This window comes from Gracilinanus agilis, chromosome 2, assembly GCF_016433145.1.
Source record: "Gracilinanus agilis isolate LMUSP501 chromosome 2, AgileGrace, whole genome shotgun sequence".
NCBI lineage: Eukaryota > Metazoa > Chordata > Mammalia > Didelphimorphia > Didelphidae > Gracilinanus > Gracilinanus agilis.
Genome location: NC_058131.1, coordinates 154,765,717 through 154,783,250, shown reverse-complemented (window position 1 = coordinate 154,783,250; position 17,534 = coordinate 154,765,717). Strand labels below are relative to the sequence as shown.

The following is a 17,534-nucleotide window of genomic DNA, read 5'->3' as shown; positions in this document are numbered from 1 at the left end:
ACACACACACACACAGACAGAGACACAGAGAGAGACAGAGACACAGAGAAAGAGAGAGAGAGACATATAGACAGACAGAGAGAGAGGAAGAGAGAGAGAGAGAGAGAGAGATCCTAGCTGTATGACTTGTCAAATCCTTATTAACATCTAATTTCCAAAGACAATTCTCTAAGCCGTAAATTGTCAGGCAGTTGCAGAACTGCATTGGTAGGGGAAGATTCCCTACAGATAAAACCCAATTCTGAATTCCCTTCCCCAATTGCTATATTGTAATTATTGCATTTATGTCTGTATTGCTGTAGCATCTCGGCAATGCATAATATATGTACTCTGCTTTTAGGAAAGGGGAATAAACATTTATATAGTGTCTACTATATGCTAGACATTATGCTAAGTGATTTACAAATATTATTACAAATATACTGTGATCCCCACAGTAACCCTGGAAGGGAGGTGCTATTATCCTCATTTTACAGTTAAGGAAACTGAAGCACACAAAAGTTAAATTACTTGCCTAGAGTCAAACTAATGAGTGTATGAGGTTGGAATTAAATTCAGGTCTTCTAGACTCTAGGCTCAGTGCTCTAGCCAGAGCACCATGTACCTACCTCTACTCTTCTATTTTAGAAGATAAATGGTGCAGAAATAATTTTATCCCAATTGCCCAGTAGTGTCCCAATGTTTGCAGTCATCAACTAGACCCTGGGATAAGCAGTAGGAAAACTTTGAGTGTGTCTTTCCTGAGAATAGTATCTATATACACGCACAAAAAGTTCTTCACAAGGTAGACATGTTCCAATTTACTATATATAAATCAGTTTTGAAAAGCAGACATTTTCAAAGTCCAAGGGAAGCTTGCTGGTTGGAGAAATCTTATCATAGCCTTTTATAATTGTCAGAAAGTCTCTTCCCCAGCCTCCCAACTCTTGTAAATTCCATTTTGTATCACGTTCTTTTCAAATCAGGGCATACTTCTATTTATTACAATAACAAACTTTTTTTAACCTTTACCTTCCATCTTAAAATTGATGCTGAAGACTGATTCCAAGGTAGAAGAGCGATAAGGGCTAGGCAATGGGAGTTAAGTGAGTTGCCCAGAGTCACTCAGCTAGGAAGTGTCTGAGGCCACATTTGAACCCAGGACCTCCTGTCTCTGAGCCTGGTTACCTAACTGTCCTAGTAACAAACTCTTAGAAGATTCTTAGGGAATCAAAGATAAACTGGGATTATCTTGTGAAGAAATCATTTGTAAAAATTTTTAAATGCTACATAAATGTGAATTGTTATTGTGGTCATTAACCCAAACTCCTCTAAATAAGCGTAGTTGCCAAGATTCAAAGCCTGATCTGTTGATTGAAAATCTGATGCCTTTAACTCTAGACCACACTGCTAGATAATATGCAAATAAAGAATTACTCTCCCAGATTCCTCAAAGCTGAGGTCAATAGCAGGTTGGGACAGGATTGGGAGCAGTTTAGTTGATACTATTAGACTCCCATCAGAGTCCACTGTAAGAGCCTGGAACAGTGTTTTTCATTTTTTCCACAAAGAGGAAAAAGAAAGTTTTTCTTGGATTCACCTGAGAATGTCAGAAATAGTCTCCAGAATATCACTGAAACATTTCCACCAAATTATGGGGAATGCTTTTGGAGGGGAGCACTAAAAAATGGTTTGAGATTCTAGTGAAATGCTTTGATGCATCTGATTTTGTTGGTATAGGTGCTCTTTCCAAATGTGCCCTAACAATCATTATTATTCCTCTTTTTACAGATGAGGAAACTAAGGCAATAAGGTGGCTCAATGGATAGAACTCTGGGCCTGGAGTCAGGAAAACCTGAATTCAAATCTGGCCTCAGATATTTACTAGCTATGGGTGACTCTCAACTCACTTAATCTCTGTTTGCCTTAATTTCCTCCACTGTAAAATGAGTATCATCATAAAGCATTGCTGTGAGGATCAAATAAGATAACATTTGTAAAGTACTTAGCACAGTTCCTGGCACAGTGGAAATTCTATAAATCTTTATTCTGTTCTGCTTCTCCCCACCTCCCCACCATCCCTCAAATCTCAAAAGGGTTAAGTGACTTGCTCCTGGCCACACAGCTAATTAGTCCATAAGGTTAAAAGTAGGAACTCAGTTTTTCCTCAAAGTTCATCATTTAATCCACTAAATACCCTGCTGTCTCTCATATAACAATAGCTAATATTTAAATATTGCTTTAAGGTTTTTAAAACTCTGTATGTTAAATCATTTGATCTTCACAATAAACCTATGAAGTAGGTGCTATTATTATCCCTATATTACAGATGAGGAAACTGAGATTGAGAGAGGGTAAATGACTTGCCTGGGGTCACATAGCTAATTAGTGTCTGAGGCAAGTTTTGAATTAAGGTCTTCCTGGCTCCAAATCCTGGGCTCTATCCATTGTACCATTTAACTACAAGTAGATCACCACCTACATTCTAAAGAAATTTGAAAGATTCTGTGTGATTTTTGTCCATGTCATTCTATGAAACCCTACTGAGATTAGAAGTGAAATAAAGATGCCCTTAACCACCAACATTTTCTTATATTGTATTAGAAATGTTAACAATAGCAAAAGGAAAAAAAAGAAATAGAAGGAATCAGGGCAAAGATGTAATAAAATATCTCTTTTCATAGACAATATGATGGTATAGATGGAAAATCCTAGAGACTAAATCAACTAAAAATTAATTGAAAGTATCAATAATTTTAACAAAGTAGCAGGATATAAAATAAACCCACATAAATCATCAGCAAAGTCCTGCAAGAAGAGATAGTAAGAGATAACCCTTTTAAAACAACCATAGACAGAATGAAATACGTGGGAGTATACCTACCAAAACAAATCCAAGAATGACATAAACATAATTATAAAACACTTTTTATTCAAATAAAGTCAAATTTAAATAATTGGAGAAATATTCATTGTTCATGGGTGGGCAGAGCCAATATAATTAAAATGGCATGCCTACCTAAACTAATCTACTCATTCAATGTCATCCCAATTAAATTACAAAAAAAAATTGTTTTATTGAACAAGAAAAAAATAATAAAATTCATTTGGAAGAACGAAAGGTCAAGAATATAAAAATTAATAAAAATGTAAAAGAAGGAGATTTATAAAGCAGTAATTATCAAAACTATCTGGTACGAGCAAAGAAACAGAAAAGTAGATCTTTAGAACAGAGCAGACATATAATAGTAGTAAAAGATTATGGTAGACTTGTGTTTGACAAAAGTAAACATCTAAACCTTTGGGATAAGAATTCACTATTTGGTAAAAATTGATATGAAAATTAAAAAGCAGTGTGGCAGAAACTAGATATAGAACAATATTGTGTATCATTTACCAAGACAAGATCAAAGTAGATGCAAGACGTAGCCATAAAAAGGAGATATAAGCAAATTAGAACAGAAAACATATTACCTATCAGATTTTAGATAGAATTTATGAATAAACAAGAGATAGAAGCATGGGTTATTCTGATTACATTAAATTTTAAAATATTTTGTACAAATAAAACTAATGTAACCAAAATTAAAAGGAAAGTAGAAAATTGAGGAAAGAAATTTATAGACAGTTTCTAGTAGCACAATGGATAGAGTGCCAGGCCTGGAGTCAGGAAGACCTAAGTTCATATCTCAAAACCTCTTAACTGTATGACCTTAGACAAGACACCAAACCCTGATTGCCTAGCTCTTAATACTCTTCTGTCTTAAAATTGATACTAAGACAGAGGTAAGGATTTATTAAGATAAATATCCACACTCCATGCTGCCTTTCAAAATTATGCATAGGGGGAAACATTTTAATAAAGATCTCACCCCTGTGGAAGGATATTTGAACAACTTTAAATACATCAAAGCTGTAAATGGGTCCTTTTCTACCTAAAAGACCAGAAAATAGCTCTTGAAACTTAGGTATTTTATCCTCAAAGTGCTTAAGTTAGAACGAAATTAACTAAAAATATCTAACTAAAGTTATATAAAAGTTATATAAAAAGTTATATAAAAATAAATCTATAAAAAGTTGTATAAAAATAACTAACTAAATATAAAAAACTAACTAAAATAACTGAGAAACTAAAAATCAGTTCCATATGTATTATGCTGAACTTCCTTGATGTTAGGAGTGGGTTAGTTTTCTTTATTAAGTTGAATAAGCTGTAGCAATGGCAAAATGTGTGCTGATGTATTATTAGTATTTTGGATGATGGCTCACTCATCATATATCTTTGTCATTTCTTCTCCTAGACTCCACCAAAAAATGATTTTATAGTTCCCGATATACGTACAGCATCAGGTGACCCTTCAGAAGTGAAGCAATCCCCTTCATCTGCCCTTCACTCCTTGTGCTCATTTAGAAAGAAGACTAACCGAGGGGAAAGGGACCTTCCACCATGGCGTTCTTCTGATAAGCATCCCACTGACATCATTCGCTTCAATTACTTAGACAACTGTGACCCCATTGAGCAGGCCTGGCAGGTGTAAGAAGCTAGTGTCCTTCTTATCTCATACACTTTTGGAAACAATAGGTTGAAGCTGATGGATGTTGTATGGTGATACGCTTGGCCCTGGGGGAGATGACAAATTACATAGTCCCTATCTCCAAGAAGGTCTGATGGGGGAAGGTGGGAGCTGGGAATGAAGGCATGTACCTGTTTACAACAAAGTATGATTGTAGAAGGTGATGAGACAAAGAAAAGATCCAGGAACACTGCTATCAGGAAATCTGAGGAAGAGCAGAGGCAGATATGTGCTGGCACCAGCTCCTGCAAACCCAATTGTGTGAGCATTTACACCTTGGAAATAAGCAAAATGCTATAAAGAATCTTGATTTATTGGGGGCAGAGGGGTTTGATTGTCTAGAATTAAGAAAGTGATGGAGAAAATGTTAATGTCGCAGATTAAATTTTAAAGTATGTCATGAGTATATTCCCTCCCTCACCCTCCCACCCCTAGAGCCAGTTGCTAAACATTTGCCAGTATACTCTCAGGGAAAGATTATTTTAGTGTAAGGGGGTGAGTGTAGGATGTACATCAAGGAAAGCATTATGGAAGAGAGCTATGTCTTAAAGGAACTGAAGAATTGCAACCTATATGTTCTGTTGTTTACTTGTTTCTGTTATGTCTAACTTTTCGAGATCCTATTTGGGATTTTCTTGGCAAAGATACTAGAATGGTTTGCCATTCCCTTCTCCAATTCCTTTCACAGATCAGGAAACTGAGAGAGTTAAGTGAGTTGTGCCAGGGTCACACAATTAGTAAGTGTCTGAGGCCACATTTGTACTCAGATTTTTCAAACTCCAGACCCAGTGCTTTATCCATTGCAGTACCTAGCTGCCCTTTAGATAGGGGTAATGGCAGTGGAAGAAATAAGAGAATGATTAGGCAACAGTTAGTGACCTAGTTAGGACTGAACATAGAGTATAGATACCTGGAGGCTAGCGTGAAATAAAATTGGAAAGGTTAGTTAAGCAAGATCGTGGAAGACCTTCAATCCAGTCTTTGAGGTGAACTAATTTTACTTTTCTTCTACTTAAGCTTTTCCTCAAATGATATATTTGTAAATTGCTTAGCTCTTAATGTATGCTTATTCCCTTCCTTTCTCTAACTCTTGAGGTTAATACTTTTTCTGGCCAGTCTACTCTTCCTTTAGTTTGCTGGTATTTTATTGATTTAATCCTTTTTGTTTTCAATTAGTTAATTTATATTTTCATAAATATTTTTCTATAAAATCTGCAAATATTTCATATTTGTTTTCTTTTATTTATGTAATCCTTTTTGGTTTTAAATTACTGTCACTTCTGAATAAACCATTCTTCCTTCCTATTTCTGAACTCAGCTTTGATTTTCAACAAAGAAAAACAGTTAATTAAAGCCAATCAGTCCAGCAACCTATACCATCCAGTGCCATAAACAGTGCTCCTTCTACTCTAAGCTCCTTTTTATCTTGGAGTTGGAAGGAACCTTTAGAGGTCATCTTGTCTACTTCCACCTTTTTACTGGTGGTGAGACCCAGATGAATGTGGACCCACAAAGATGTCTTGACAGTAAATCATAGCAAAACATCATGTCCCAAAGGCCAGGAAGGCCACTGAAGCAGGTGCTTTGTCCGACATGAAAGAAGCCAAGTATCCACTGCCTCCCAGGCCATCACCAGTCATCCTGACTTTTGTCCTGCCATTGGACTTGGATGTCTCTGGAAGAGAGAGTGAGGCCAACAATTTTTTACAATTCTGCTTCACTTAAATTCAACTCTCATGATGTTATTGGTCCTCTTCAAAAACAAAGGACAAATAACAAGTCATAATTAATAGAGTAGGCAAATAGGCATGTCAGAAAAGGTTGAGTATAATAGAGATAATAATATTTCTAAGTCTTAGATCAATGTAAAGCCTTCAGGCTTCTTATTCTAAGGATACTGAAGCAACTTGCTGATATGACTCCCAAACTACTCACTATCAATAATCTTTAAAAGCTTGGAGAGAATGGAACAAGACCTGAAGAAAGGCAAATGCAGGCTCAATTTTTTTTTTAAAAAAAGAAGAGAATGCTTAACTTCACTTTTTGGCAGAATTCTAAAGTAGTTTTATTAAGAATATAGTTCGTGAGCTTTAAAGAGAAGAGCAATAATCAGTAAAAGCCAAAATAGTCTATCAAGAACAGAAGATGGCAAACTAACTTCATTTTCTTTTCTTTTCTTTTGGTGGGATAATTCAACTTGCAGATCAGGGGAATGTAATCAATACACAGCTTTTTTAGATTTTAGCAAAAAAATTTTACAAAGGTCAAAGCCAACAAGCATTTATTAAACATTTCCTGTATGCCAGGCACTGAGATAAATGCTGGGGATACAAATGCAAGGAAAAAAAGAAGGCAGCCCCTGCCTTCAACGAGATTACTTTTTAATGGAAGAAGGCAAAAAAATGGGGTTAGAAGGTTGGGGGGTGGGACAGGTGAAGCACCTTTGAAGGGACATGATTGCAAAGTCTTGAGAGTCAGAAGCAAAGTTAGGAGAGGAACTGGGTTCCTCTTTGCCCTTTCCAAAAATGAAGGTTCTCAGAGAAACTCATTAATGGGTGCCAAGGGAGCAGGGGTACAGGAATGTCAGGGTAAGAAGGCAGCCAAAGTAGGTTGGCAAGATGGAAAAGTTGAAGAAATATAGTCTTGAGTAAATGATACTATAGTTAGATAAATTCAGAACTGGTTGAATAGCTAGAACCAATGGGTAGTTGTTACTGGTATAATTTCATTTTGGAGAGAACTCAAGGTATCTCTTTTTAGCTCTGAACTGTTTGACTTCTTTTCAGTTACTTGGATGAAGTCATAAACTACATGCTTGTCAGATCTGCAAGTGACCTAAAAGCAGAAAGGCTAGATAACACATTAGATGGCAGGATATGATCCTAAAAGATCCCAGCACATTAGAATAATAGCCCAAGTCTAATAAGATGTTATTTAATAGGGATATGTGTACTTATACACAATTTCAAAAAAATCAACTTCATAAATACAAGCTGGAGAAAGTGCTGCCAGATGACAATTCACTGAAAAAATATCTGGGTTTATAATGGACTCAAAACTCAATTTGACTTAGCAGTATTATATGGTGGCCAAAAAGGCTAATACAATCTTAGGTGTCATGTTCAGAATGAGAAGGATGATTGAGCTACCATACTCTAATCTGTTCCTTGGGAACTTTATGGACTCTCTGTCCCATAAGATCTTCAAGAAAAAGCTGGATGACCATTTTGTGTCTGTTATAGAGGAGATTATTTTTCAGATATAGCATTAGACTATATGGTTTCTGAGGTTCCTTCTAATGTTGAGATACTGAGATATTTCCTCCAATAAGGTTTCCATTAATATCTAAAGGCAGGGAAAATTATGAAATTTACCTTTGTAATCTTCATCCTACCTTTCTCTTCAATTTGGATCTCTGTCTTTCCCAGGCACTTATTCCGCATCCCATTATAGCAATGCTTCAGTCTTAGCAGTTGTCAGTTAATCCTCTGATGGGTTAGCTGACCATTCACTAAGATATAATTATTTTAATCATTTAGATTTATATCTTCAGAGTCATCCTTGAATCTTTAATATTTTCCTTTCCTTCCTTTCTCATATCCAATCATTTACCATCTTTTTTTTGGAGGGGGAGACTTTTTATTTTTGCCCAGGCTGGAATTACAGTAGTCACTCAGAGACCTAACCCTACCGAGCAGAAGCTTTGTTTTATTTCTGACCTGGTCCAGTTTGTCTCTCCTCAGACAGCCTGATTTTACAGGTTCATGCTATAAGTTTATTTTTATTTTTATTTTTTTTAAACCCTTAACTTTTGTGTATTGGCTCCTTGGTGGAAGAATGGTAAAGATGGGCAATGGGGGTCAAGTGACTTGCCCAGGGTCACACAGCTGGGAAGTGGCTGAGGCCGGATTTGAACCTAGGACCTCCCGTCTCTAGGTCTGACTCTCAATCCACTGAGCTACCCAGCTGCCCCCAATCCTATAAGTTTTAATGAGGACATTAATTTTTTATTTATCAGATTTAATGAAGCCATCTAATTGACTTTAGCCCTTCTGCAGCTCAGAACTCCAGACCTCAAGCAATCCACCAACTGTAGGCTATTCCCCATCCACCCTTGCGATAGAGATTACAAGTGTGTGCCATCTATGTCACACTCAGCCATTTGATGAGTCTTACAGATCTGAACTCCACATTTCTTGTATCCATCCCCTTCTCTTTTCTCAAACGGCTGTAATTCAGATCCTTATCACCTCTTGCTTGGATTATTCCTTAAGCCTGCTAATTGGTTCACCCTTGTTCTAGACTCTCCGTTCTCCAGTCCATCTTCAGGAAGTTGCCAAAGTAATTTTCCATAGATCTGATTCGTGTTACTCCTATGTTTTAAAATATTTCAATGACTCCCTATTTCCCCAAAGATGAAATGTAAACTCTTATTTGGGGCATTTAAAGCCTTCTGCAATCTGACTCCTTTCTTTATTATTTTCCCCATATTCTTTTCCTTTATGCACTCAAAATTTCAACCCAACTGCCCACCTCACTGTTCTCCAAATTTCAACCCAATTGCCCACCTTGCTGTTCCCCAGTTTCTAGGACTTTTCACAGGCTGTCTCCTGTGCATTTCTACCTCACTTTGTCTGCTTGGAATTCCTAGCTTCCTTCAAGCACCACTTCCTACAGGAAGTCTTTGCTGATGTCTCAATAATTAGTGTTCACTCTTCTCAGATTAATTTGTATTTACTTAATATCATATCAGATATTATATTTCATATCTATCCCCAGTAAAATATAAAGTTCCTTGAATACTTTTATTGTTTATAGTCTTAGCACCTAGCCTAGATTTTGCTTAATGTATATTAAATTGAATCGTATCAAAGTTGTTGAATCCAAAGATGGATGTTCCCACATCACTTACGAAAAACTGACACACTTCTCCATTTTAATTTTTGCCTGTGCTTCTTTTCTCAATTTGTAGTAAGAAGAAAGGAAGTGAATTGGCATCAGATTTCAGCCGACAATCATATAACAAGAAAAATAAATTCCAGGACAGAGCCAAGCTGAGGAAAGCACAATCACTGGCAAGTATTTCTGAATATCCGTGTTTTATCTCACGAGTAGTACAGAATGCTAAATCTCTATCATCTATCTGAGGAATAGAACTGTTCAGTTTTTCTAATGCCGAACTATTTCCTTAGCTGTCATAGGTACAGTGCTATGTAGACTTTAGAGCTCTCTATAAATGCTAGCTCTTATTATTAGTCACATTTCTTTGCTGTTCACTATTAGTTTATAATTATTATTACTGTTGACGTAGTTGACATATATTTGTATAGCAACCATTCTTACATGACTTCAGCATAGTCCACCCCTATAGCAGGATAAATATTAGTGTCCATAATCATTTCAACACCCCTCTAGCGATCCTCCCTTATTCCTTTTTGCCTTTTTGCCAATCCATATTCTTTATAGCTGGCAAAATAAGAGTCAATATAGTAAAAGGAATAAAGCACTAGGCTTGGCGTCTAATCCTGCCTCTAATACTCAACTGGCTGTGTGACCATTGAGGGAGTTGAACCCCTTGGTGAAAAATTCCCTTTTTGTATATAAAGAAGGGGAGACTCAGATTAAGCAATCTTGATCTGATTAAGACTTGATCAAAAGAACCGAAGTCTTAGAGCTCTTTTTTATTTTTAACCAGAAGACATTTTGCCCATAGTGGCAATAGTTAAAGCGAAACGAAACAAACTCCTATCTTTATTGGTTTTATGATGACAAAACACTTTATGTACCTTATCCCATTTGATCTCCAGAACCTGGTCAGGTAGGTTAGACAGATATGGTTATATTCATTTTACCAGAAGTCACTGAAACTCAGAAAAGTCAAGTATTTTGCCCAAAGATATAGAGCTACTTAGTGGTAGATTTAGGACTCAGCCTCAGTTTCAAGCTTAGAAACGCAGAAATTTTAATTACTTTGCCCAAAGATATAGAGCTAAGTGGAGGAATTAGAACTCCACCAGGTTTTTAATTCAGTGTTCTCTCCACTATAACATGTTGTCTCTAAGTAAGAGAAGAGCATAGTGAGCTTTTAGTACTGGGGGGATGCCTTTCACCTACTATAATAGATCTGTAATTTTACCATTGTGAATACTAATTTTTCAGACTGTCGGCTTGTCCTATTATACTCAAATATATTGCAGACCAACAAAATGTAACCTCTTTTTTTTTATCCTTATCTTCTGTCTTAGAATTGATACTAAATATCAATACTAAGGTAGAAGAGAGGTAAGGGCTAGGCAAGTGAGGTTAAATGACTTACCCAGGGTAACACAGCCAGGAAATATATGAGACCAGATTTAAACTCAGGTCTTCCCAGGTCCATGCCTGGCACTCTAGTGTCATTGTGCTACCTAGCTGCCCCACACAACTACCTTCTGCAGGAAGCCTTCTCCGATCCCTTTTCACTGTAGTGCTTTCCTTTTAATTATTTCCTATTTATTCTATTTAAGCTCACTTTGTATATATTTATTTGCACACTGTTTTCTCCGTTAGCTCTTAAGCTCCTTGAGGGCAGGGACTATCTTTTGCCTCTTTTTTTATTCCCAGTGCTTAGCACAATGCCTGACACATGGTAGTTGCTTAATAATTTTTTAAATAAATTAAATGAGGCTAGGGTGAGGTCTTCAGAAATTTCATATGGTTCACATAAAACCTTCTCAATAATATCATTTTGCATTCAAGTTGTTGAGAGAGTCAGCCTCAGAGTATAGGTGATGGAGAGCAAGCCTGATGTGTGCTGATCTTGTGACCCTGAACAAGTCCCTTTAATTTCTTGGATCTTCAAGTTGCTGAGCATCTGCTAATCTGCATTACTCACTAAGAATTCTCTACAACAATCAATTCACAGGTCCAGACAGAAAAAAATTATAATCAGACTCTATTGTAAACCAGTTGTTTAATGTCCCCATTCAAAACAGTCCTCCTTTGGCCCCCACTCCCCTATGTGTTTTGTCATGTCCTATTATAATTGCAATTGCAGTATCATGTAGGGGATGTCGTCTTTGCTTGTATCTGCATCTCCTGTGCTTAACGTAGTGCCTGGCACAGAGTAGGCACCTAGTAAATGCTTCTTCGTTCATTCATGGTGAGATTGTTTGGCTCACAGTTCCTATGAAATGACTGTGTCTGCTAATGTTTCATTTAAGGTTTCAAAGACCAGTTAATGAGCTAGAGAAGCATGGGCATGCCTGTACACTGAAATTTCCTTGGATCCAGCCCATCACTTATCTCTTTTTTCTAAGCCCTGTCTTCATATAAAATCCTGTTCTTTAAAGAACATTCACAAGATGAGGCAGTTGTGGGGTAGAGACAGGAGAAGTGTGATAAAAGCTGCCAAAGGACAGAAGGGTTCCAAAAGCATCTGAGTATCATTCGAAGGGGGTTATTGAAACATGCTTGCAAGCCGTGATAAGAAGGCAATCTCCATTTCTCACAGTTTTTATTTATTTGTTTGTTTGTTTATTAACACTTACATTTCTGTCTTAGTATCAATTCTAAGACAGAAGAGCAGTGAGAGCTAGACAATCAGGGAGTGAGGGTTAAGTGACTTGCCCAAGGTCACATAGCTAGGAAGTGTCTGTGACCATATTTTAAACCCAAGTTCCTTGGACTCCAGGGCTGGCACTCTATCCATTGTGCTACCTAGCTCTTTAAAAAAAAAGGGGGAGTATTTTAATTATTCATTGACATTTTGTTTTACATTATTTTGATTTCTAAAAATATTTATTCCCTCACTTATACCTACCTAGTAAAGCCATCCCTTTCAATAAAAAATATAAAAAAAATTAAAATATTAAAAGAACCCCATCCCACTGCAAAGAAGAAAGAGAGATGCCTTGTTTTCATCTCATCTTTGGGGATAAGCTTGGTCCTGATAGTTATATAGCAATTGTCTAATGTAGAGTTTCTTGTTCTTTCCATTTACACTGTCATAACTATTGGGTATATCACATTCCTGGTTCTGCTTACTTCAGTTGGTATCAGTTCGTGGAAGTCATCCCCTTTGTCTCTGAACATTCCTTGTTTCTTAGGATGTAATATTATTATATTACATTCATGTACCATGACTTTTAAAAATCATTCCTCAGTTAGAATGTAAACTCCTTCATGATAGGGGTTGTCTTTTGCTTCTTTTTGTATCCCTAGTACTTAACACAGTGCCTGGCATATAGTAGGTGCTTTTGGGGGAATAATCAGTTGTTTTTCAGTCATGCCTGACTTCATGACCCCATTTGGGGTTTTCTTGGCAAAGATACTTCTCCATTTCCTTCTCCAGCACATTTTACAGATGAGGAAACTGAGGCAAATAGTGTTAAGTGACTTGCCCAGGGTCACCTAGCTGGTAAGTGTCTGAGGCCAGATTTGAACTCAGGAAGATTTCCTGGTGTTCTATTCATTGAACCACTTAGCTACTCATAGTGGATGCTTAATAAATGTTCCTCCTGTTCTTTCTTTTCTCTTTCCATTTCATTTTTTTCTCCTGCTTTCCCATCTTTATCCTTTTTTTTCCCTCCTTACCTCTTCCCCTTTGCAATTTCCACTTAACATAAAATTCTTCTGATACAGCTACATAGTATAAACTGCCTAGTCTGTCTGCCTGCTTGATATGTATCACCTTCAGCCTCTACAGCCTTGTTATTCAATGACTAATAATAGTTATCTATTTGATAATATTTAAGCCTCCAGACAGAAAAGGACTATTGTAATAGGTAAACTTTGTCCTCTGCTGAGTGCAATGCGACTGTCAGTGTTTATGGAATGCCATTCAGCATTTATTGTTGTCAATGGCATTTCATTTTCCATACTAGAAGAGGGAAAGGCTAAGAACCCCAGAGACACAATCATCTCCCACTGAGATCCACTACTTACATTCTTGTGTCTCCTTTCCCTCCAGGAGAGCTTGTTGTACCTGCTATATCATGTCCATTTTTGTTTGATCTTGCTCTGAAAAATACATCACTCTGACATTTCAGGCTTGAGCAGATAGTCCTGTTTCTGTTAGGAAAAGATATTTTGTCAGTTATCAAATGACTATTTCTTTTCACTTAAGGGCTGAACACTAAGTATTAGATAGAAATTGTGAATTTGGATAGATGCATTTTTCTAACCTTTGAAAGAAATGATTGGGGGATAAAATGGAAGAAGGGTAGAGGCCAGAGCTTCTTTGTATCCCAGCCAGCCCCTTTTATATAGTTGGCACTCATCAAATATTGGTAGAATGAATGAACCTAGACAAGTATGAGTTTGTACTAAAAAGAAGTGCCTCTATAAAATCACCAAAAAAATCACTTGGGATTGAGAAAGCAGAGAGGTAGAATGTTGGAATTTCTCTGTGCCTCAGTTTCTTCAACTTTTAAAGGAGGGGTGACATTTCTCACAGACTTGTAAGGAAAGTACTTAGTGAACTGTATAAAGGCTAGAAAAATACAAATTATTCATGAGATTTTTGCCTGCCAGGTTTAGGAATTGCTACAGATTACTGAGCTTCCACTTAGGAACAAATTCTGTTTTTGCTAAACTATTCAAAAAATGCCTGCCTCAGTGAACTGATAGGATGATTCTGTTTTTTTCTTTATATTCTACATTTCTCTGATATTGTGTTCCAGGCCAAAGGGATCATATCTTGAACCTTGTACTACACTTGGCCCCACTTTCATGTCAGCAGTTAATGTTTATTGTTGTTAGTACTGCATCATTAAATATGTGTGATATCATTTTATTGTTTTATTATGCTTTGATCACCGGTGCTGTTGGTTATTTTCTGAAAATAAGTATTTTAGTACTTTCGGGGTGGCCCCAAATTATTACTAACAAGAATAAACCAATTGGTCAATGTTGTTTTTTTTTTTTTAACATTCTAGGTATTTTGAATTGCTAGCCCAAAATCATTGCTAGCATCTTGTGCCAGGTTTTGCAGATCACTTACCCATCTACTAACCCATTCTTTCTACCAAATCACCAAATTCCTCTGCTCAGTAATTCATTCAGTGTATCAATTAAGTCATATAAAGTCATATGCTTCTACTAACCTATTTTTAAAGGTTTACATATGTATATATCCATACGTATAGCTTATATATCATATGTATAATTTTGTCTTAAAGTAGTAACTATAATCATGATGATGTTGATTTAATGTATATATTATCTACTATGTGCCAGGTACTACACTAAGGATTTTACACACATTATCTCATTTGAGCCTCACAACTCTGGAAAATAGGTGCTATTATTATCCCCATTACAGCTGAGGAAACTGAGACAGACAGGTGACTTGCCTAGGTTCCCACAGCTAGTATCTGAGATAAGATTTGAACTGGGGTCTTTGTGTGCTTGGAAATAAATTTATATGAGTTTATCAATATTCACAGCTCTTCAATAGCCTTATCAGTCCTTCACAGGTCCTACTCTGAAACCAAGGCCTTCATTCATTCATTTATTGATTATGTGCAAAGCATTGTGCTAGATTGTGGAAAAGATTAAAAGTCTAGTTAAGACAGTCTTTAAATTCAAAGAACTTGGGGCAGCTGGGTGGCTCAGTGAATTGAGAACCTGGCCTAGAGATGGGAGTCCTGCATTCAAATGTGGCCTCAGATGCTTCCTAGCTGTGTGTTCCTGGGCAAGTCACTTAACCCCCATTGCCTAGCCCTTATTGCTCTTCTGCCTTGGAACCAATACATAGTATTGATTCTAAGACTGAAGGTAAGAGGTTTAAAATATTTTTTAAAACTTAAAGTTTGATAGAATATGACAAATAAATATTACTATAATTCATAATATGATATTATATGTACATATCAAATACATAAAATGGTAACTTAAGTACATGTATGGAGTATGAGTGAAAACAGGGAATTCCCGAGTAAAGGAGATGAAATCTGAGTTGTGTTTAAAAGGACAGCCAAAATAAGAAAGGAGCACATCCTCGGCACAGGGAACACTGGGAAACAGGAAATTAACTGTAGCACGATGCACTATTTTCAAGGAGGACCAATGACACACAGGGTGATATCTTAAGTTGTTCATGAGTTGGATTTCAGTGAGGCAGACTTGGACAAAGTCATCAGCCTCACTCTCTCTTCCAGAGTCATCAATGTCCAATGGCAGGACAAAAGTCAAGATGACTGGCAGTGACCCAGAATACAATGGAAGACTGTCATCTTTGATGTCTAACCAAGGTCCAAATGCTCCAGAGAGCCTACTTTAGCAGCCTTCATGGCCACTGGAACAAATTATTCTCTTCTAGCCACTCCACTGTAAGAAATCTTCACATGCTTGGAGTAGACACCCCCCCTAGCTCACCTGACAAGTTTGAGAGCTGTGGGTTACCTTACTGTGCTTTAAAGCCCCTGCCATGATGGTTTTGCCAGGGTTTGACCACTGTACATCCTACAGCTTCTTAGAGCCATAAGTGAGAGCTGGGTGAAAGGGGGACCCCAAAGGTGGATAAGCAGCCCTAAAAAGGGTTTGGTAAGCCTTCCCACCAGAGGTGACAAGTAGGGATACCTCTTCTCACAATATCAAGGGCAATTAGAGAATAAGTGATGATGTTGGTAAGTTTTGAGGAATGAAGGAGAAAAACTGAATGTGACTTGCTATCTCAGTAAAGTAGGACACCATCAAATATTCTAAGTATAAGCAGTGGGATACAGTTTGGGGTGAAAGCAGGAAGGAAATAAACAGTTACTGAGGAGAAGGAGATCAGAGAGTCAAAAATTAATGATAGAGTAGGATTCTTGAGCAACAGTCAGGGCCCAGCAAAAGTTAGTTAGAGAACTTAAATGTATAGTGGGCAGCTCAAGTTGATTTCATGGCTTTTCTCAAGAACACATAGCTATCCTAGAATAGGAGCAGAGAAATAGGACAATAGGGGTTCATGAGGAATGACTGTTGATTTTGGAAAGTAGCAGAGTGTGTGTGTGTGTGTGTGTGTGTGTGTGTGTGTGTGTGTGTGTGTGTGTGTGTGTATCTAAGGTATTATCTAATAAAATATTAAAGTAGAGGGGTAGCTAAGTGGCATAGTGGATAGAGCACCAGGCCTGGAGTAAGAGAGGACCTTAGTTAAAATATGATCTTGGGCTCTTCCTAGCCCTGTGACCCCGAGCAAGTCATTCAACCCCATTTGCCTGCCCCTTGCCTCTTTAAGAATTGTAAGTAAGGGTTTAAAATTTTTAATCTTTTAAAAAATTTTCAGAAGCAAACTGTGGGGTCATGGTTGGATCTAGAAACAAGTGAGGCCTAAGTAGGGGAGAACTGAAAAATCAGTATAGGTCAAAAACCCAAAGATTACAGTTAGGGCAAAGAGCAGATTTAGGGAGATTACAAAAATGGGAGAGAGCTAGATCTGACCTATAAGAAACAGGTCCTTTATTCCTACTTGAAACTTCAGCAACAAATTTCTCCCTCAGCCTTTTTATGTACTGCACTGAGGGTCCTAAATACTCAGATCATAACAAACATTTCTTTAGTTGTTGGGGTTTGTCCTCAGACCTAATTGTTGAAAATTAGAATCAATACTGTGTACTGGTTCCAAGACAGAAGAGTGGTAAGGGCTAGGCAATGGGGGTTAAATGACTTGCTCATATAGTCACATAGCTATAAGAAGAAGTATCTGAGGTCAGATTTGAACCCAGGTCTTCCTGACCCCAGACCTGGTACTCTATCTGCTAAGCCACCCAGCTGCTCCCTAAAATTTCTCTTAAAAGAATGGAGATACCTCATGATATACTGAATAAGGAATCCCCATTGCCTGGCCCTTAACATGTTCATTGCTTTGGAACCAATACACAATATTGATTCTGAGATGGAAGGTAAGGGAGGAAAGAAAGAAAGAGATGTGGGGGGAGAAAGAAGGAAGGAAGGAAGGAAAGAAGGAAGGAAGGGAGGAAGGAAGGAAGGAAGGAAGGAAGGAAGGAAAGAAGGAAG

The 17,534-nt window shown here is 37.3% G+C and overlaps 1 protein-coding gene across 1 annotated transcript in view; it reads left to right on the top strand.

Moving 5' to 3' along the window:
* FBXO16 (F-box protein 16) overlaps positions 1-17,534 on the top strand; it is a 78,821-nt gene that overhangs the window by 57,092 nt on the left and 4,195 nt on the right. Inside the window, exons 6-7 of the mRNA XM_044660800.1 lie at positions 4,281-4,513; positions 9,526-9,628. Of these exons, the coding sequence (XP_044516735.1) occupies positions 4,281-4,513; positions 9,526-9,628 (336 nt within the window). The remainder of the gene's footprint in view (positions 1-4,280; positions 4,514-9,525; positions 9,629-17,534) is intronic.